Source organism: Halichoeres trimaculatus, unplaced genomic scaffold (genome assembly GCF_033239565.1).
Source record: "Halichoeres trimaculatus isolate MK-OKI-2021-1 unplaced genomic scaffold, fHalTri1.1 fHalTri1_scaffold_9, whole genome shotgun sequence".
NCBI lineage: Eukaryota > Metazoa > Chordata > Actinopteri > Labriformes > Labridae > Halichoeres > Halichoeres trimaculatus.
The window spans coordinates 12492363-12513667 of NW_027437188.1; the positions used below are offsets into that span (position 1 = coordinate 12492363).

Sequence of the window (21305 nt, forward strand, 5' to 3'; positions counted from 1 at the left end):
AGGATCACTGTCTGGATCCAGGATTTTTTTATAGGCTTTTTTGAGATAGGGCTGTTTTCACCATTTGTGTATATAACTCCACCATAAATGGTCAGATTGCTTTGCAAAAAAAATACAAGACAAGGTCACCATAATTTCTGACAGATGTAAAAGTACAGTCCAGATCCTGGAAATATTCTGGATACTAAGATCAGGAATATGAAATATGTACTGGGTCATCATCATTTTCAACACTGTCAGGTTACAAATTATATTATATTATTGAAAGGGAGTATAACATTAAAGTAGGACTAAAGTGCTGCGTCACAATCACTATATGCTTGGCAGAGGTCTGCGCTCTTTGAGTGCTTTTCTAGTTATATCAGTGTTACTGCACTGTACATTTCTAACATGCATTATGCTCTTTTATCAATTATATATTTAGATTTCATCAGACCAATCATAGGGCTTACTGTGTGCACGGTTTTGGGAAGGTGTACACCATGGCACATGCATGATGAAAATATCATGTTAAGATCTTAAAAGTACTTTACTACAGCCTCCAAGTTCGTCCTGTGTTTATTCATACAGCCCTGTACAGTTTAGTCTTAAAGATGAACCTTATTCTTGGTTCCTGTGCAGCTGACATTCATCCTCAGCATAAACCAGATGTCACCTCCCTGATTGGAACTTCTTCAGAGACAAATATTTTAAGGCTCTCTATTGTCTGAGTATTTCTCAGAGCATCATAAATTCTTCCTAAACTACCTGCTCTAATGAACGAGCAGCAGCAATTACTTATGTTGACACACTTTCTTTGGAAAACCAGAGGAGGCCATTAATCACGTCTCCTCAAAGAACAACAGGAGCTCAGGTGCTGTTCAGAGAGAGGGAGAAGGAGAAGGAGGGAGAGAGCTAAAGATGCTAGGTATGCTAATGAGTGCGCCTTCATTTGCTCGCGAGCGGCGAATAATTTTCTGCAGCTGACTGACTTATCGGGTTCTGACACGGCAGGGTGTGTAGTGTTGTGTCTTCACCCCGGCACCACAATCACAGGAAACACACTCTCACATCCCGTACACTCACACCCTCGACTCCACACAGCAGCTGTACAGGAGTGTGTGTGTATGTGTGTGTGCCAAACAAACCCCTGATATAATTAGTTTTCTCTGCTGCACCTAATTAACCTTTGTCTGCGTGGCACTTACACATCTCATTCACAAGCAGTGCGCTCTTTCATTAGCAGCACGTTGTGTTTTTAATGTGTTTTACCGTCATGGTGAGGGAGCGCTTTGTAATCTGAAAACTGTTCCTACAGCGCCGTTTGATGTCTGGAACTGGTGAACCTCAGATTGTTGATAAAGAGCGTTTTGTGATCATTTGATTCAAAGAAAAGGGTTTGTGTTCATGTGGTTTCGTGCTAATGGAAGGTCAGAGGTTAAGGAGCGTGGGCTCTTACACTTGGATGTCCAGCATGATCCGTTTGTCCTCCTCCACGTGGATTCCCCAGATACAGTCCTGTCCTTTATCGTACGCCTCGGGCCAGTTAGGAGACAGAACTACTCCTGCAGAGTCTGTGATCTCCCCGCTGCACACAGCTGCAACACACACACACACATAGGGAGACACATGAAACTTGCATTAATTTATCCATGTTAAACCGTTAAAAGCATCTCATTAAAGCAGAGAAAAAAATCAATCCTGAAAGCACAAAGCCTGACTAAACCCAGGATGTGTCAGAGTGTGACAGAGGCAGTTGTTCTCTGACCTCTGCAGGCCGGCTCCGTCTCGTTCCACTGAGGGTTATTGGGGTCCATGCACTCGATGGTGACAGATCCTTGTTCCAGCGTGTAGCCGGGGTCACAGCTGAACTCCACCACAGCTCCCACCGCCCAGGTGCTGTCACTGCTGGTCAGGTTCCCGTACTTCACAAAGGGCTCGTAGCAGTGACCCGCTGCAAAGGCTGAGGCACAAAGACAGAGTGAGGGGTGAGAGGAAAAAGCTTTTACTCTGAAGAAAGAAACGAGCAGGTCTTTCAGACAAGACAGCATCTCAAAATGAGGCTGAGGTCAGACCATGTGACTTCAACTGCTGCCACTCAGCTGATCCTAGCGTCAAACTGTAGCAGAAACTTTTACATGTTCAGGATGTTTCAGATTGTAATACACACAAGATAAAAATCCTGATCAGGAACCAACCTGATCATCTACTTCAGATTGAAACCTAAGCCTGCTTTGTGTCGGAAAAACATCGCCTGGTTCTATTATTCATATAAGAGCAACTGTGATGATGATAACCTTTCAGATGAATCCAAGAACTTATGAATTGTCTTTAATGGATCCTATCCTGGAGACGGATTGGCAGTTAGAGATGATGCATGGATGTGATCAGCTAGCAGGAAATGCTCCATCAGGATGAAGAGGGACTATCCAATCAGCTGAGCGGCGTTATATTCTGTTAATGGCTGTAATGAGGGCCGCTGCTCCCTTTGGACCTAATCCCATTTGCAGCAGTGAAGCGGCGGCCTAAGCAGATTACACTGATTGTGTTTCCTCGTGGTCCTTGAGGACCAGAGACGAGTCGCCTGTTTGATGGAGAGAGCCCAGACAACGATAAAAGGAGCTGAGTGAGAGCTCAGCCTGGCTATCAGATGAAATCTCTGGAACTCTGTTAGTTTGGATTCACCGTGACATTCATCATATAGACGCTCTTTATGAAGTTACTGTGAGTTAGGGTCCTGTTCCTCCTCTATACTTTATTTACAACGACAGAGAAAAACAGAGAAAGTGCATGGAGGAAATGACCTCGGATCCTTTTAATAAAGCTGCCAGAGCAACGGACAGAGAGAAACACAAAGGGAAGAAAAGAAATGAGAGAACACACAAAGTCAGAAAAAGACAGAAAGAGGGAGACAAAGGGAAGAATAGAAGTTTAAAAGACGGAGTACAAGGAAAGTCAATAGGACAGTACTTACATAAGGACGAGGAAAAAGGAAAAATTGAGAAATAGAAAGGAAGGGGAAAAAAGGAAAACACTGAAAAAAACTTTTATTGCTTTCATAATCGTTGACTTAAGCTGTGGTAGCTCAAGGAGCTAGTATTTCATGTTTTTAAAACAAAAATAAAAGACATGGAGGCTAGTTCTATAAGATGGCAGTGTTTTTAGCTCAGTTGTGTGAATAGTTGATTCCTTAAATATGATTTTAATCCACTATCTTGTGTTTTATTGACTGTGTTTTGTCTCTTTTTTTGTGATTCTTGTCTGTAGCTAGTGTTTTTGCTTCTGTCTTGGCCAGATCTCCTTTGAAAAAGAGGTTTTAAAGCCTGTCATGCTCAAATTAAGTTTTGGTAACAGATAAAAAAATCAGATATTTGGGGGAAAATATCATATGGGGCAATTCTGACTTTTTTTGATGGAGACCTTCATATGCAATGTATTCTGGGATGTTGCAACATTGTAATAAAACTACCCCTAGGAGAAAACCCAGAGGGCGTGCACAGTATCTATATATATTCAGGATTAATCTTTTGCAGTTTTGGTTACAAATTAATGGAGGTTGATAGTGAAACTTACATGAAATTGATGCCTTGAGAATCTGTTTTGGTGAAACCAAGGAGGCAGCCATGTTTGAAGTGACACAGCTCTGCCAATTGGTGGGAAAGTGGGAAACTGTTGCTAATGCACAACTAAGTTCTGCAGTGGTACTTCTGAGAAAAAAAGGCTCATAAAATGTTGATGTGGAGTAATTAGGTCATTAGCAATTAGCTGTTGCAAATCTGCAACATCTGCCTTGAGAGGGTTAATCTCAATGGGACCAACCTGGTTAAATAAAGGTTAAATAAATCAAATAATAGAATGAAGCGATTTTCAGTCAAATGGAGAGATTTCTCTTTGAGTTCATTTTGGGGCCCCTGTGGACACAGTGGTACCTCATTTACCTTGGTCCATTTGACTTCCTGACATGATGAGGTCATAATGTAAGGATTTTTTTAACTGGTTCATGACCATAGACTGTATATAGAGTGGACAGCGTGGCTCCACCATTTATCATTGTACAGTTTTGAAGACAAAATACCACCGTCATAGACGCAGCCATTGGCGGCAATTGTGCAGCCAGAGTCTGCGCAGTAGGGACGATGAGGGATTCTGGAAGAATCTGAGTGGAGCTGGGTGACAAAAATAATATATATATATATATATATATATATATATATATATATATATATATATATATATATATATATATATATATATATATATATATATATATATATATATATATTTTCTCTTGAGAGTCTAATTACTTTTTGACTCTACCTCTCGACATATTTTACAATCCCCGGAAAAAATAAACGAGAACGGCAGCTGTCAATCATCGTTACATGTTACTTTTGAACCTCGTATAATTATCGAATTAATTGTCAGAAAAAAGAGGACTTGAGTACAAGACAGCCAACTGTTATCTTCAAATCACCACAACAATCGGACGTGAGAAACATTTCTACGAGGAGTATTAATTTTTTAAAGTTTGACCACAGCCCATCTGGAATGACTGGAAAGCTGGATTTCTCCAACCTATACTGCAAAAAGCCACCAGGGGGAGCAGTTTTTGTGGTGACCTCACTTGGAGCCGAGCAAGCAGACGTCTTTTTTTTTTTTCAGTCTGTGTTCATGATACGTTAGAGGGGCGGGACCAAAGTCTGCACATAGCTCCACCCCTGACAGGCCCTCAGAGGGCTGGCCAATCATGGTGTAGGGGGTCTGTTAAGCGGGGAGCCTTACAGCCCAAATACACCAGGTCCTCGGTCCATTGAGGGTTGACTGTTTGTCAACTCACACCAGCTGTGTGTTTAGTCCGACAAGCTGCATGACTGACAGACAGCTGGAGTTGGAAAACCGAGGAGTTCCCTTGCTTTCCACTCCACTGATGAGTCTCTCTTCATTCATGTGGGGCTGTAAAACCTTAAACCTGTGTACTCCAGGTGTAGCTCTGCTCACTATGTCCGTTTGTCATTGTACTCAAGCTAAATACAATCTGGTTTTGACACGGTTTATTGTATTCTGAATTCACTAGGCGTTTTTAGGTAGTTTCGGTGCATGACTTTCTGTCTGCAGGATCGTCCCTGTGGTGAATTGACATGTCAAAGCTCTGGCATTGGGAAAAGTAGGATGGTTGTGTATAAGCTGCAACCTGCCAGACCATGTATGGAGCCGGACTGCGATGGAACAGTTCCAGCTTGAGTTGTCACACTGATTTGAATGAAAACCTATCAGATCCAGTGCAGACAGAGCGGAGACGCAAACCCAAAAAGTATTTTTTTTTTTTTTTTCCCACGCACCTCTGCTCACTTACAGTGGCTCTCGCGACTGTCAGAATTAATATTTAAATTCTACAGCAACGCTGGTTTATCAAATATTTCTGGAACAGACAAATTTGAATTCAGGAAATTTGATTAACCCAAGCATAGCAAGAAAAAAAAAAAGTTGAGGAGTGCGTCTGTCACACACAAGCTTCATTAACACGTCAGTTTCACCTTCCGGAAACCTGGACGACCCTCTGAAACTTCTCCTGCAGTCTTCAGATCTTTTCCACCCACAGCTTTCCTCTTTTCTTTTCAGCGTTTCAAATCGTTTCGTTCTTTCTCCTTTCATTCAGCCTCGGCAGCGCTTCTTTAGGTCGTCATATCGCCCTCCATTACCTGAATTTCACCACAGGAACTCTTGACCTCCATTCAGCAGTCAGCCATTCACTCTGCAGTTAGCATTCAAACTATACTCCACTAAAGGTTTTATTCATTATATCTATAAAAGGATAATCCTCTGAGAAACCACAGCAGGCCACAGATTTCTGACTGATGCTGAGTCGTCCTTGGCCCCGAGCAGCCGCTGAACTTACATCTTTTATGAGAAGTTTCCGTCTTTCTGAAGATGTTATCTGCAAGTTTTCAGACTTTGTTCCATGAAGAGAGACCCTTCATGATCCCATTACTGCAAACAGCATGTGCAGTTGTCTGATTATCCACAGCACCAGAGCTCACCTTGGTACCTGATGGCGATGCCAGTGGACGTTCCTGTGGCGTCTGTGGTCAGCTCGATGAAGAGGTGTCTGGAGGTGCTGAGCAGACCTTCGTTGGGAAGATACTCCACCTCGTATGAGTCATACAGAGCTGCTGCGTCGATGCTGTTTCCGTTCTTAATCAGCAGCCTGAAAAAGAGAAGCAGGGACACAGCCTTCAGACAGAGTAACCTGATCCATCTGTAAATGTTAAAGTGACAGAATAAAAACATCAGAGCAGCAAAAGAGCAGCTCTCAGGTTTCTGCTTGTGTTCCTCTCCAGTTCAGACGAACATAACCTCTCTGACTCCTCATGTTGTCTTGTCATGAGCACGTTGGAGGTCCATTTAAGCCCCCCCGCCCCAGCGTTGATCCTCTCCGTGTCGCAGCGGCCTCCCCCACCTGTGGCTGTGCTTCATGTTTCCCCGTGGAGCTCTGCACGGATCTCTGCTCGCTCTGCCTTTGATGGCTTAAATTATTCTGCTCAGGTAGTGTGAAGGTGTGTAGCAGAGCACAGCACAGCCTTGATGTCAAAATAAAATCTATATTTACATTTATTCTTTATGTTTCCATTCACCCTGACTGAGCTAAGTTGAAGGTCAAAATGCTTTCTTCTGGGTTTTCTGCTCTGATGAGGTGCTCACTGGGTGGCTCTCAGCATTTATGAATATGTTAAGTAATAAATTCAACAAGTGTCTAATTTGATTTTGAAAAGAAAGTCATTGTTTGTCCTCCAAAATGATTGCCTGGTTTCAGGTTCTTTTGTTGAATTCCTGGGTGACAAAAATCACTGGAAAGGTCAAAAAAGCTCCCATCATGCACCTTGCCATCAGACGATATGGTTCATTTGTGCATAGCTCTCAAGCAGGGCACATGCATGTTCTTCTGCCTGCGGTGCACTGATCAGCTGTTTGGGTTCATAATGCACAGGTTAACTTTATTTTTGCACAGTAAACTGAGCTATTTTGCATTTAAGTTCAACATAGCTCAAAACTTTCTTCTCTTTCTTTGTCAGACAGTTGAGCCTTGCTTTTCTTCTGTAAATGTAAGCATCATCCTCTGGTAAAGAGTATTTCACTTTCCCAATCAGAACCACTTACTTTAAAGTCGGAATGAGCTTTCTGTCAGAGAAAATATCCTGCAGTTAGCAGAACAGAAATCATACAGAGCAGAGTTTTTGTCTTTGTACATTTTACTTGCAAGGAGTGAGCAGTTTACTTCAGAAAGCAACTTCCTTTCACTAAAGACTGAATAAAAAACACAGTTCTCATCCACATATCACTCGCCGTGGATGGGAGGTTTTCTACTTGGCAACAGTCTTGACCAATAAATGGTGTTGTATATTACATTTATCTTTCTCATGTCAAGTCTGCTGAGTGAGAGACATCACTAACTATAGTGTCAGTACTTTACCATTTATTCAAAGTTTCTGTTTCTTTTTCAATAAGCATTTATTTTTAAAATATAACAATATCTTCACATTATAATAACATTTTACCCTACACTAATGGTAAAGTAAATCACTGAAATATCTCCTGATATAGTGTAAACTTTCATCCACATTAGGAGTGTGAGATGGAGTTTGTTAAGTGTAGTTAAATCACAATGAGTAAAGCTGATCTGTCTGCAGAGGTTGTTTCACAAGGACCGTCTGAGTGGCAGTAAAACTGGACTTTCCCTTTAGAGCAATCTCATTAGAAAAAACATCTTCATATTCTGGCTGTTGCTTGGTGGTTTATTCAGATATTTTCATAATAATCAGTGAAACAAGCCTAAAAGGTCAGTTAATCAGGAGCTGATAGCTAATGTAGACTTTAGGTGATGAACATGAACAAGAAACTACAGTGGCTGGTGGGTGCCAGACGATTTGCAGAAGCGACAACATAAATGCAAAAGCTACAACACAAGTACAGCCACAACGGAAGTTAAAAAGGTTAGTTATCCCAACAGACACAGAAAAGTTGTGAAAGTATGTAAATGATTGTCTTTTTCAACTTCATCTATGATAGATATAGCTTAGGGGTCTCAGCTTTTTATATTCTGTATTTTTATTTACATGAAAAATACACCATCTTATATTTAGCTTTATGACTCAATAATGTTAGCATTACAGCTATATTTATCATAGCTGAAGGTAAATTAAAACAAACAAACAAAAAAAAACAATCATTTATTTACTTTTAAAAATTTTCTATGTCCTTTAGTAAAACTGTAGTCCTAACTTTCATTGTGGCTGCACTTCCATTGTGTTATGGCTTTTGCATTCGTGTTGTGTGTGCATTCATGTTTTTGGTCTTGCATTTGTGTTGTTTCTGCAAACTGGCTGACACCTCCCAGCCACCGTAAGAAACAGTACAAAAATGAAATCCTGAAAATCCAAAGCTCCTTCTTTTAATGAACCAGAAAATCTGTGTTTAAATTAGACTATAAGTTCCAGGAACTTTTCCTAAAGGAACTAAATGAGTCCTGTTCTCTGTGCTTCCACCCCAGCCCAGGTCTCGTAAGGATTATACAAATCACATTTCGACTAAGTGAAAGGTATTGAGTAGATTAAGTTAACTACACAACTCTTCACAGCAGCCTCTAATGAACTTAACCCTTTATCAAGCAAGGAACTAAATGAAACACTTTTAAAAAGTCTTGATATAGGAACATGGTTTTATAGACTCAATAAATTCAGGCTATGCAGAATTAATTCTCTATATTACAACCTCTCCTTCATTCATGTATGCATCTGTGTGAGCTGACCAATACTGTGAATTGTGGACCTGAGATTATCTAAAGGCTCTGCCCAAAGTTCTTGTACCATTGGAAAGTACTGCCTCTGTGTAGGGACTTTCTAAGGGGCAGATCAGCTAATTCAGAACCTGGTTCCTTCTATCATAAAACACACAACATTCCTGAAAAGGCTCCTCATTCCTGTAGTTAAAAACCTCTGAAACTGCTTCTTCAAAGACGTTGCTCCAAATGGAGCAGTGATCTCTGAATCCAAGTCTCCTCATTTAATGACAGAGCGACAAATGTTTCTAGTTTTGCAGACATTAGCTCCATCTTGTTTCCCTTAACAGCCTCCAAAACTGTTGAGGATTAGCGAGCAGGATGCAGATCTGAACCTGATTTAAATCATGAAATAATGAGTCTCATGGAGAGTCTGCTTGGTGGGGACAGAAATCCTTCAAAGATCTGTATTTTGTGATGTCTGTGTGATCAGGTGTTGGAGCAGCTTCACTAAGTCATGAAAGGTGTGAGTCTGAAAAAGCAGATGGCTGCTTATAAGACGTTTCTCTTCTTCCAGTATCTTCTACTCTCCAGCCAATTCTCGGCGAGTCCTCTCTTGTTTCTGATCTCTCGGTTTCCTCAGAGCCGTCCAGATGTCTCTTTATATCTGAGAGGTCTTTATTTGTAGCAGGAGAGTAAGAGCAGCCCAGAGCAGCTATTGGCTGCTATACAAAATGGATTATTCAGCTAATTTCCCCCCTGTGGCTCCTTCTCTCAGCCCTCTGTAATGAGAGCCCCATGCTGCTAAAATGACACTGTACTGTCACCGCTCTGACAGCCAGTTGTTACCCTGCAGAGCCCTCAGAAATAATGTTCTCACCGGGACAAAGCAGAGGGTTCGAGGCACGAGAGGCCGATGATTGAACATAAGTGAAGGAACGTGCAGCCGTGAGGAGGAAGGTGATACATCTCTGTTAACAGTGTGTGAACCAGGAGACTGCACTTACAGCGAGCGCTCAGTAACCAGCTCACATGTCCTGACATTATCAAATGTCATCAATTTACACCGTTTTATGTCCGACAGGACAGCTATCCACAGACTGAGAGACTCTGACACTGAACCGTTTACTGAAGATCATTTCCTGGATGTTTATCTGGCTCCTGGTTTGATTCTTTTATGTTTGTACCTGCAGATCCCTCTGCTTAGGGCGACAGCGCAGAGAATGAAGGTGTTAAACTGCTGACTGGTGGTTTATCCCTAAGAGTTTTAAATCAATGTCAATAACACAATGAAGTCTGCATCCGTCAACAGACTCCTCACATAGTCGCAACACGTTTCCTGCTGATATCAAGTCTAACCTCATGGATGCTGCAGCAGAAATGACTGTTACAGAGATCATCATACTGTGCAGACACCAGCATGGAGAAGGAAAATTATTCACATCTCATCTTCCCTTCATTTCACAACTTCCAACCATCCTCAACTAAAACCAAACATCCCAACATCTTACCGATCGTCATCTTCAGCCAGAGCCACCTTCTCAAAGTGAATGTGCAATTTGTGGCCCTCAGGGGCCTCCAGCAGCCAGTGGCAGGTCAGGTTGTTGCTGTAGTTACTGGGAAATCCTGGAGAGACGATCCGGCCAACAGAGACGTTTTTCATCAAACCTCCACAGGCGGCTGAGGGAGAAAAGAAGAGAAGAGGAACAATGAAAACAAGCATCATTTTCCATATTTATAGTAGCTGTAGCAAAACAACATGAAACTTGTACCCCTGAGAACTTATTATAAACTTATGTCTCATGGGTTGTTTTCTCAGGGAACAACTTTTTTTTTTTTTTAACATTCCAATATTTACAATTGCACATTTTTCCTTGGCTACCTTGAAAATAAAGATTTTTGATAATTCTTGGGATACCTCCAAAACTCGCAGCTTAAATCTTAGACCTTGCTCTTGGAAAGTGCAAAAATGATTTAACTGTCCAACTGTCCCGCCACTTTTAAAAGATGATATCTTGGAGGTTGAGGAGGAGCAGATAATAGTACTGTCTATTTTGTGAATGCAACAGGTTCTCCACAATGGAGCTCATAACTTCAGAAAAAAATTAAGAGATTAATCTATGCTTTCACTTTATTGATCAAAACGAGCAGATATACTACATCTGCATAATAATGGAGTTCAGCTAAACTAGCATAAATGACAGTTTAGGATTTTACCTCTAAAAGCCATAGTTAATGCTTTGTCACATCTTACATACATAACACACTTTAAATATACCTTATATGTTGTTATTGCTCGGTTAATGAGACTAAACACTGTTTTCCATGGTTACCATTTTTGAAGCACTTGGGGTATGAGGCCCCATGAAATATAGAAGTGGTCGCTGTAAAATCCTGTTTGTTTCTGAAGCAGGGTTTGAAGCCTGTGGTCAACCAGTGAACTCAACCTAACTTGGAGTCAGGATGAGGTAAAGAAGCAGGCTTTGAGTCTCCTCACTAGCAGCTATAGGGTGCCCAAAGTCAGAGGAATATGAAAAACCACAAACCACAATATCACACCCCACTCTGTTTACTGTGCACTGATAGAAAAAATGATCTGTTCATACTAAAATAATATTTTTAACCAGGATATAAACATGTTTATTTCTGCTAGGAAGATTAGCTTTTAAAACGGGTGTGTATGTGGTTTCGGCTGTTTTTGAACACAGCCTCTAGTGGACAGTCAAGGAACTGCAGTTTATAAAACTTCTGCTTTCTGCCAGAAATGCCCCATTTAGGCAAGTGCTTTTTCACTGGTGGTTAAAAGGAAAAAAAAACAACAACTTTCTTTTGGACAATATTTAGGTGACTTTGGTTATTGCACTTTTTGTCTCTGCATAGTGCAACCAAACAATGACACAACTTAAAGGTAGGGTATGCAGAATTTTCCTAAAGAATAAAATGTCAACTTGTGCAGAAATAATCCAGCTCAACTGCCACTTCTGGGCCTCTAAACATGTGTGTCAGTGTCTGTGTCTGCTTTGAACCCTCTCCTCAGCCTGTATGTTAATGTTTTAGTTGTTTCAGGACGTTTGGGCGGCAAGTAAGCATGGTTACCTAAGCCAATTACAGCCAACCCATTGCACAAGTGACTTTGCGTGTTGATAACAGTGAGTGAAAGGAGCTAATCAGAGCAGCTAGGATAGTTGATGTGGCACGAAGAGAGAAAAATACACAACCAAACTGAAACAAGATGCCAAACAGATAAAGATTTCCCTTAACTAAGGAAATGTGTTGCTACAGGTGGTTGCTTGGCTAGTGAGCGTTTCCCGTTGGAAGCAATGAGTGTGCGCTGCAGCTGGCACTGACCCAAGAAGGAGGATCACAGTTTGAATGTGGTGTTTATGAACAAGTTAAAATATTCCTAGCTGTAAGTTACAAACCAGTATCAGAGCACAGTTTCATGAGGACTTTGCATCCAAGCTTCAGACAGACATACAGGTCTAACAAGCTGCTGCTCTTGATCCATTAGAGGTCTTTAAAAGAGAACTTCTGTGAGTCATACGTCTGTATTTTCAGACTCTTGAAAGATAAGCGTAAACATTTTAAAAGCGCACCTCTGTAGTCAGCAGCAGTGTTTGAGAGTGCTGACTCAATCCCACAATGCTCCCAATAAATATTTACAATGCAAAGTGTTGACGTTGTATGCATGGCTTGTTCTGATGAGATGAGAGAGGGAAGGGAATATGTTTTTATTTTGACTTAATCCACACTTTAAATCAACCAGAGTTATCAGTTTTCCATCAACTTTGAGTTTCAAACTCCAGAGCACGGAGAAGCAAAGAGACGAGGGGGAGAGAGAAATCATCACAGGAGATAAGATCAGATTTATCAACACATACAGAAAATCCATCAGGAAGGGTGTGTGTGTGTGTGTGCGTGTGCGTGTGCGTGTGTGTGTGTGTGTGTGTGTGTGTGTGTGTGTGCGTGTGCGTGTGTTTTCCCAGCTGATCAGGTCAAGGTTACTCATGCAGACAAAGCTTAATTAAAGCAGAGCAGGAAGAGTAAACCCAATGGCATCCTGCCCAGCCTTCAGTAATCACACCTCCGTACACCTGCTTTATGCTTCGACACACACAAACACACCCACACACATCTATACACACACACACACACACACACACACACACACACACACACACACACACACACACACACACACACACACACACACACACAATCAAGATGGCAGAGATACAGATGCACAGCCACGCAAACACTCCTTTTGAAATTGCTTTCAGAGGACGCTTCTCGTGCTGTGAATGTGAGTCGATGGGAGAGGTCAGGAGGAAAACGGCCTCTTATTATTCATCAGCCCATCTCAGAAAAAAAAAAAAAAAAAACATTCATCATTCTCACACTCCTCAGGGAGAGCAGGTCTTTCTGTCACCATGCCTGTCATACACCAGGAGCAGGAGGTCCAACAGAAAACTCTTGGCCCTGAGTCCTTCTAAATAAAAACCTGAAATTCTCCGATTTCTGAGAGGAGAAATGATGCGTGAAACACAGAGGACACACTGATATTTAACATTTAATCCAGTGGAGATTACGGCCTGTGTCCTCTCTATTTTTTATGGCTAGATTTGATGTTCTTCATACATATTTAGATAAACTGTAATAAAGTTGACTTTAAAAGTTTCCTCAGACATGACTGAGAATGATTTGTAAATGTGGACTTTGAGTTTCGTGTGGCGAGCCTACCCAGGCAGTGTGGTTCTTTGCCACTCCAGTAGGGAGTGCTAGCGTTGCGGCAGGTCAGCACACCCGGGCCCTGCAACTTGTAGCCGGTCAGACAGGAGAAGAAAGCCTCTCCTCCAGAGTGCAGACTGCTCACCGATACGTCACCGTAGAGAGGCCGCTGGGGAAACACGCAGCTCAGCACGAAGGCTGCAGAGAAACAGAGAGAAGGAATACAAGGGTCAGAAATTCATCTTCATGACAGGAGCAGAGGGAGCTGTGGACACAGTACGAACAGAGATAAGTCTTAAAAGTGATAGGAATGAGATCTTATTGTTGAGACAGTTGGAGGTTTTGTTGGGAATTAATAATTTCATGTAATCTCAGGCTCCATCACATTTTCATTTATGCACAGTTTCTTTTCAGCATGACTTTACAAACATCCAACCCTCTTTGTCATGCAGCTCATCAAACACTGATACTTTGTTAAAGCCTCAGTTCAGCTTTTTAAACAAGGCTGCAGCTGGTTTCAGGTACCTTATCCAACTGGTTTAATATGAACTGTGGCATCTGTTCAAAAGACCCGTTCAGCTCTGGTTTCCTCTTAGTGTTGGTTGAGGGGTCCTTTGTAGAACCTGACTATGGCCCAGTTTAGGGACTACCTCAAGGTATCCCTGTTGGCTCTGATTTGGATATTTTGTGGATGTTGTTGTGAGTTTATGTTTTTCTTTTCACCAGCATTTGGTGAAGTCTCTTTTTTGGCACTTCTTATTTCCTGTCCAGGAACCCTAGAGGAACTCTCCTGAAGTGTTCAGAGGTGGATATACTTTCTCTGTTCATGTCACTATTTTTTTATATAAGACTTGTGTCTGCTTTGAGGTACTTTGGCTCGAATCTCAAGGGGACTTCAATGTCTGCTTTTATGTTAATGAGCTTGTTTCAAGTGCTCTTAAGCCTCGTGTCAATATTCTATTACTTATTTCTGTAAATTATTTGTTTCCGCAAACATCTCAACAAACTGTGGATACATCCAGAACTCTGCCTCCCACCTACTCATCCACACCAGCTCCAGGGACCACATCACCCCTGTCCTCCAAAACCTTCACTGGCTCCCCATCAAACACAGATTAAATTTTGAAATCCTCCTCCTCACCCACAAAGTCCTCCACAACCAGGCCCCTTCCTACCTCTCCAGCCAGCTCCACCACCACACCCCCTCTTATAACCTCTGATCCTCCAACGCCCACCTCCTCTTCCTACCATCTGACACCAAGCACTGAATCTGGGGGGTCAGAGCTTTCTCTGTTCCTGCTCCTTACCAGTACACATCCAAAACTGCCTGAACCTGACCACTTACAAAAAGCCCTCACTTAAACTCATCTCTTTTAAACTGCTTTTAATGTATCATTGGTTTGAAATATGTCCTTTGCTTTTTACATTTATGTTATCATTATTGTTCTGATGTGTTTATCCTCTATAAATGATGTTTTTTGGAAAAGCACTTTGATAAAATGTATTATTGTTATTATTATTATTATTGTTATTATTATTATTATTATTATTATTATTATTATTATTATTATTATTATTATTATTATTATTGTAGTAAAAGTAGTAGTAGGGTCCTCAATCCTCTGATGAAGGTACCCTAATGTAACTGTTTCTGGGAACCTTTTTGCAACTCCTCAAAGGCACTACTGAAGCAGCGGTTTCATTGGGTTGTTAACAAAAAATGTTTTGGTTTAAGGTATTTTTACCTGTTGTGTCAAGGTACCTCCAGGCATGTTTCCCTTAAGTTCATGTTGTAAAGCAGTATTTAGTTTTTGCTCTATGTCAGCTTTGGTATGAAGTTTCAATGGACAGTATGTTTCGAGGTACCAATCTAATTTAAGATTTCAATTTGCAGCTGTTGTGTTCCATCCTGTTCTGGCGTTTTTCTTTTTTTGGGGGGTGTTTTCTTTTTTTTTTTTTTTTTTTTGGCATCTATCCAAGTTTATTCATGGTAGTCTGAACTGATCTACCATTGATCAGTTTTTCAGGCAGCCTTCAGTACTTCTTTAATAACACACTTCAACTGTTGTGTCAGTGTACCCTCTAAAATATGTTCAAGTTCCCTTAGTCTCAGTTTATAACTTTATGTCCATCTAAATTCTGTTTTCCTTTCTTTCATTTACTTTCTGGTTGCTGCATCTCATTACCCTTAGGTGTAAGTTTCACATTGTCCTTTAATTTCAGTTTTTAATGTTTTCTTTATCTCTGTCGTTTATTTTTGAAGGTATGATACAATTCTTCCAAGGCTGTATGACGGGACACACATGTATCTATTCAAGGTAAGCTGTAATCACTGTGCCGAGGTAGCTTCTGCTGAAGTGTTCCCTCCACTATCCTTCTCAAGGTATACTTTATCAGCACTTATAAGGTACCTTTCATTGTTTGTTTTCTTTCTTATTATCCATGGTTTGGTATGTTTTTAGAAACATTTTTCTGTGTGTTTCCATACTCAACACACACATTGTACAGTTGCTTCAGTGAGGTTAAAGCCTGTTTGTTTGAGTTAAAGAAACTCATCACTGCGGGGTTTCGAATCACAACTAACATTTTATTATAATTTTTGAACACTCCTGCTGTATTAATCAGATTTTATTTTGGTAATTGTGACTGTAACCCCAAAGCTCAGCCGAGCTTCCAAAACTGTGGGATGAATTTTTAATGAATCTCCTGTTAGACCGAGCTGAGACAACAACAAACGAAAAAACACCGAAACAAACACGGCAACATTTAGTGTACCAGCATCCCCCCCGTGGCTTCCACCTGCTGGATCAGTCAGGTGGTGTTTCCATCCACACACACACACACACACACACACACTGAAGCCAATAAGTGGGGACCATGTCCAGGCTGCCTCTCAGGTGACCAGTTAACTAACCGGCTGTTTTATAGCCTCTGATTTGTCTTCCTTCAGCCCGCTGGCGTTGCTCCAAACATATTAATAAAATATTTCTGCTAAAGACTCTGATCCGTCCCGCTGTAATTGTCCTGGTTTTTATTGTTAGCCCTCGGATGGCTTGGCAGTGGAGCTGCTATTGATTCTGTCTGTTGGGGACAGCTCTGAGCCTCAGGCGAGGAAATATGTGCAGAGATTAAACAGGCCAATAAATGACAACCTACGACCTCGGCCTCTTCCAACACTCTGTTAGTGCAGAGGGATGTTTGCCAGCTCCAAAGTGTCTCACAGAAACACCGATAAGAAGAGCTGTGTTACTCTTTAAAGTATTTCTCATTAGAGCAACATCCCAGACTTGCTGCTGCAGCTCAAGCCGTGTGCTATCACTCCCTGAGCTAGTCATTACCACGGTCAGTCGTAGCTATTAATATCCAGGCCGACCAAAAGCTGTGGAAGTCTCGGGCTCGCTGGAGACCAGAGGAGAGATAAAAGAGCCATCATGGCAGCATTGTGGCATCATAACACTGCTGCTAACAGGAGCTTTCACAGAGACAAATTGCCTGCGAGCGGTAAAATGCCGGCTGTATGCTACATCACTTTGTCTTGTCCTCTCCCACCTTCCAGCCATTCATCATGTTTGGGTTTTAATGAAAGGTTATTGATAAACACTGCTTCGTTTTTTTTCCCTTTTCATTCAAGAACGTGACACTGGGTGAGGTGTTTGGCTGAAGGCTGGTTTTAAAGATAGATGAGAGGCACATGAGGAAAGAACGAAAAACACTCAGAGACTTCTACAGACCACCAGACCCTTGTGCTAACCCAGGGTACTGTTGTCATGGTTTTATGGTGGTTAGAATCTGAAAACAAATGGGTAGAAGGCAAACCTGGGAATAAAACTCTCAAAGGAAAAAGTTGAATAAGTCAAACACTTGCAAAAATAGTAAGTTCAAACACATTTTTGGCACTTGAATTATTCCCCCTCTGTCAGTATCTTTTTTTTTTTTTTTTTTCAATATTACCAATAAAGATGCTATGAGGAGTATCTGTTTTAATTGGACTCCCTCGCCACCTTGTGGCCCGGAGTCTCACACACACTATTGTAAATGACATTCAGTGAGGCGTGTGCTTGTTTTGGAATTAAATGGAGATCGGATAGAAACAAATTTTCTTTTTTCAAGACAGCCACAGACTGTATATAGAGTGGACAGTGTGGCTACGTCATTTACCATTGTACGGTTCCGAAGCCAAAATACCCCCGTCACAGGCGTCGCCATTGGTAGCAGTTGTGCAGTTGAGTCTGCACAGTTGAGACTGATGGATTCTGGGAGAAACTGAGTGGAGCCGGGAGACAAAAAATATTGTATTGTTTTTCTTTCGAGAGTCTAATCTCTTCTTGACTCTACCTCCCGACATATTTTACTACCCCCAAGAACGGCAGCTGTCAATCATCATTAAATGTGACATACAACCTCATTTTTAACCTTTTATAACTAATGAAAACAAAACTTTTCAGAAAAAAAGAGAACTTGAATACAAGGCAGCCAAAGGATATCTTCAAATCACCACAACAACTGGATGTAAGAAAAATTTCTACCAGGTGTATTAATTTTTTTAAGTTTGACCACAGCCCACAGAGCTGGATTTATTGACCTATAATGCAGCCAGCCACCAGGGGGAGCAATTTTTATGGAGACCTTAATTATAGCCAAGCAAGATGACGTCCATTTTTTATCACAGATACAACGCCCTGAGGTAACATATTTATCAGTACAGTGGCGTAGCGCTACGGTTTGAAACATGACATTAAGAAAACATTCTAATAGCTGGCTATATGCATATAGCACATAGCAGTGGCTCAGTACTCTGTTGTTTCTGTAACGGCGAACGTGACAACAAGTCAACACTGTCAGTCTGGTAGTTTAAGTTTATATTAAGTGCAGCTGGCAGCCCGGTGCCCTGAGACATGTCTAACATAAGTAAATCCTGGTTAACTATGTCCTACCAGTCATTTACAAAGCAGAGCTAACGTAACCTCACTCTTCATTTTATTGATAGACTCTCAAGTTTGAACAGACCACTGCAGAAAAACTGCTGACTGTGGGTTGGAATGAACATTATCAAACAGATTAGCCCCTGTGTAAGCCTTTAGCTCAGGCTATATTGCTCTCCCATTACACTTTCTTCTGCTCTTCTGTCTTTTTTCTGTCTGACAGTTAGGCTCCTGTGTCCACCATCACTACAAAATTAATCACAGAATTTTTGTTTTCACTAGAGAAAAACACAGATCTCTATGTTTTATTTCTTCTCTCCACTAAACTTTGTCAGTCGACGTGGTGTTTATATGGACACCTAGACGTGACGTAAATCAGTCTGGTCCTGCTCAATCCGATGGGGAAGCTAAGAAGTAGGATTTTTAAATAACCTTGACATTAGATATTGGTGCTGATAATCTCATTTTAAAGTATGGATTACGATCAGGCATATATCTAGAAGGAAGGCTTTTTCAAGCACACTTAAAAACTCCTCACAGCCCCTTCAAACAGAAATGGATTCAGAGATTTTTTTTAGATATTATTGTCAATCTTTGCAGTTTCCAGTGACTGAAATCTTTTTTTTTTCATTCCTTTGTTGCAATTTTAAAAATTACTTTGGGCTTTTGGAAATTGCAATTTTCATCTCCGCAATATTCTGACACTTTAAACACAAAAGAATTAATGTTAAAAGCACCCAACAGGATGGTTTAATAATAATTACGTCCTTGCAGTTTGGCATTTGAATTGACAGTTGAGTAATTTTTAAGTGAAGGGAAAGAGGCAAAATAACATTGCGATTTAGATTTTTTTTTTTTTTTTTTTTTTTTTAAGAGATGAATTTCAGAGTATCAAATAATAAAAAAATGTGCTGCCAAATATTTAAGTTTGTTAAAATATTTCTTTTTTGCCAGTTTAAAGTTTTCTTAGAGACATTGGCTGTCAAGAAGCAGAAATTTGACAAACTGAGTGGGAGAAGTTTGGCTTCAGGGCTCTCTGCTATAAAGTTCACCCAGAGGAGCACTGAGAGTGAGAGTTTGTATGTTTTTGATATTTTTGATCTGTTCATCTATCTTCACCTCCTCCATTAGCACACTCATTCATTCTTTGTAGCTCATCACTCATCATTTCCACCAGTGTTTGAGGTCAAGGCCTGGTATGAGTTAAACCTCCTGGGATAAAGCTGTTAAAAACTCGTGCTGATATCCTCAAGCATTTGAAAACTAACCCCGATGAGCTTATATATCTATAGATCATACTTTAAGGTGGAGAGATACGAGGGAGCAGGTTCAGCACCTTGGACAGCGATCACTTCGAAGCTTTAATACTGATCAGAGGAATCCAGATTTGTCAATCCACTTCTCCTCTATCCAGGATCAGGTAAACTATTTTATGTGTGTCCTTGTTTCTATAAAGAAAAAGAAAAGGATCAAATCAGGATACAGGCTACCATAGATAACTAGATCTAGATTACATAAGCTTTATTTAGGCCTCGTTTACACAACGTTTCAACTGAAAACCCTAAAACACAGTGAAAAAAATTTGTGTTTACAAAGAAACGCTGACTGACTGGAAGCGCTGTACTAAGCATGCCAGGCCTGTAGGGGGCGCTATAACTGTCTTGTCCAGAAGCCGCTTTTGGGAGATCTCCACCGAAGTAGAGTTGAGCTGATCATCTAGTGAATTAGGGAATACTCAATTCAAGAGTGGAGCAACAGATGCACATTTTGTAGAAAGACAGTCAGCACATTCAGCAGATTCAGCAGCACAATCACAACATGGTAGTTTGCGACGATTGTAACAAGGGTGCTGTTGTCCTGTTGTATGCATGAAGCGCAAAGCAGAGTGCAACGTCATCGTTTCCACTAAAAACGCCGGTGTACTGTTTACACGGCAATGATGCCAGCAGCTTTTCAGAAAAATCCCACTCTGGAGGCCGTTTTCAAAAGTTTGCATCTTAGGTCGGCTAAAACCCTGTTTTCGTGTAAATGCAAGGCTGAAACGCAACTTTTGCATTTCACCCTAAAACCGTTGTCGTTTCTTCCCCTTAATTTTTTCAAAAAATGTTCACTTTTAACTATCAGTCAGAATGACATCCCCTTCCTTTTGTCAACTCCTAAAGTCACTTTCATGCTGTGCTCTCTACGCTATGACTTAGTTAAAAGTATTATTACGTTCAGGTCCTGTAATCCAGTGCTCTAACAATCTATTAATTCTGATTGTTAGCAAAAGCTTTTAACAATACAAACTTCAGATTTGATCAAAATCCACAGAAACGTGGATGAAGTGATTGTGAAGTGAAATGTGTTTGTGTTACTTTTTTTTTTTTTGGACTACTCATTTTTTAAAACTTGATTCAATCTGATTGTTTAAATCTGATCAGATTAATCTAAAGAACTGGGCTCTGAACATTAGAAAAATCCACCTGAGCTACTCGTGTAATTTATCTAATGTTTATCTGAAGCAAACATCTTTTCATATCACTTATGTTCACAGTCCATCAAACCATTCAGAGCTTGCAGGCAGAGGATCAGACTGCACAGGTCGGCCAAAGTCAGCGCTCAATTTTTCTTTAACAGAGTTTCGTCCTGGCCTCCAAAAGTTAAATCTTGTTATGAATAAGATCAAACTGTCTTATATAATTTATTATGACCTGGCTTCATGATTTACAGCTGTATAACGCAGCCAGTCCAGAAAAGAGAGATGAAAACACAAAGTTATCTATCATCAATGGAGGGTTTGAGGAGCTCTGTGCTTGTTTCAGTTCAGCTCATTGAGAACAGATGTCTTACAGCACATTAAGGGTTTGTGGACTGACAAAAACACGCGTGTGCTGAACTGATTATATCAGTATCAGCTGTAG

At 40.8% G+C, this 21305-nt stretch overlaps 1 protein-coding gene across 2 annotated transcripts in view; it reads right to left on the minus strand.

The window, feature by feature from the left end:
* Positions 1-21305, minus strand: part of LOC141797635 (seizure protein 6 homolog) — a 213183-nt gene that overhangs the window by 25530 nt on the left and 166348 nt on the right. For both annotated transcript variants that reach the window (XM_074679207.1, XM_074679206.1), the window contains exons 6-10: positions 13493-13678; positions 10264-10432; positions 6018-6184; positions 1748-1942; positions 1439-1577 (exon numbers count right to left, since the gene is read on the minus strand). In XM_074679207.1, coding sequence (XP_074535308.1) covers positions 1439-1577; positions 1748-1942; positions 6018-6184; positions 10264-10432; positions 13493-13678 — 856 coding nt within the window. The remainder of the gene's footprint in view (positions 1-1438; positions 1578-1747; positions 1943-6017; positions 6185-10263; positions 10433-13492; positions 13679-21305) is intronic.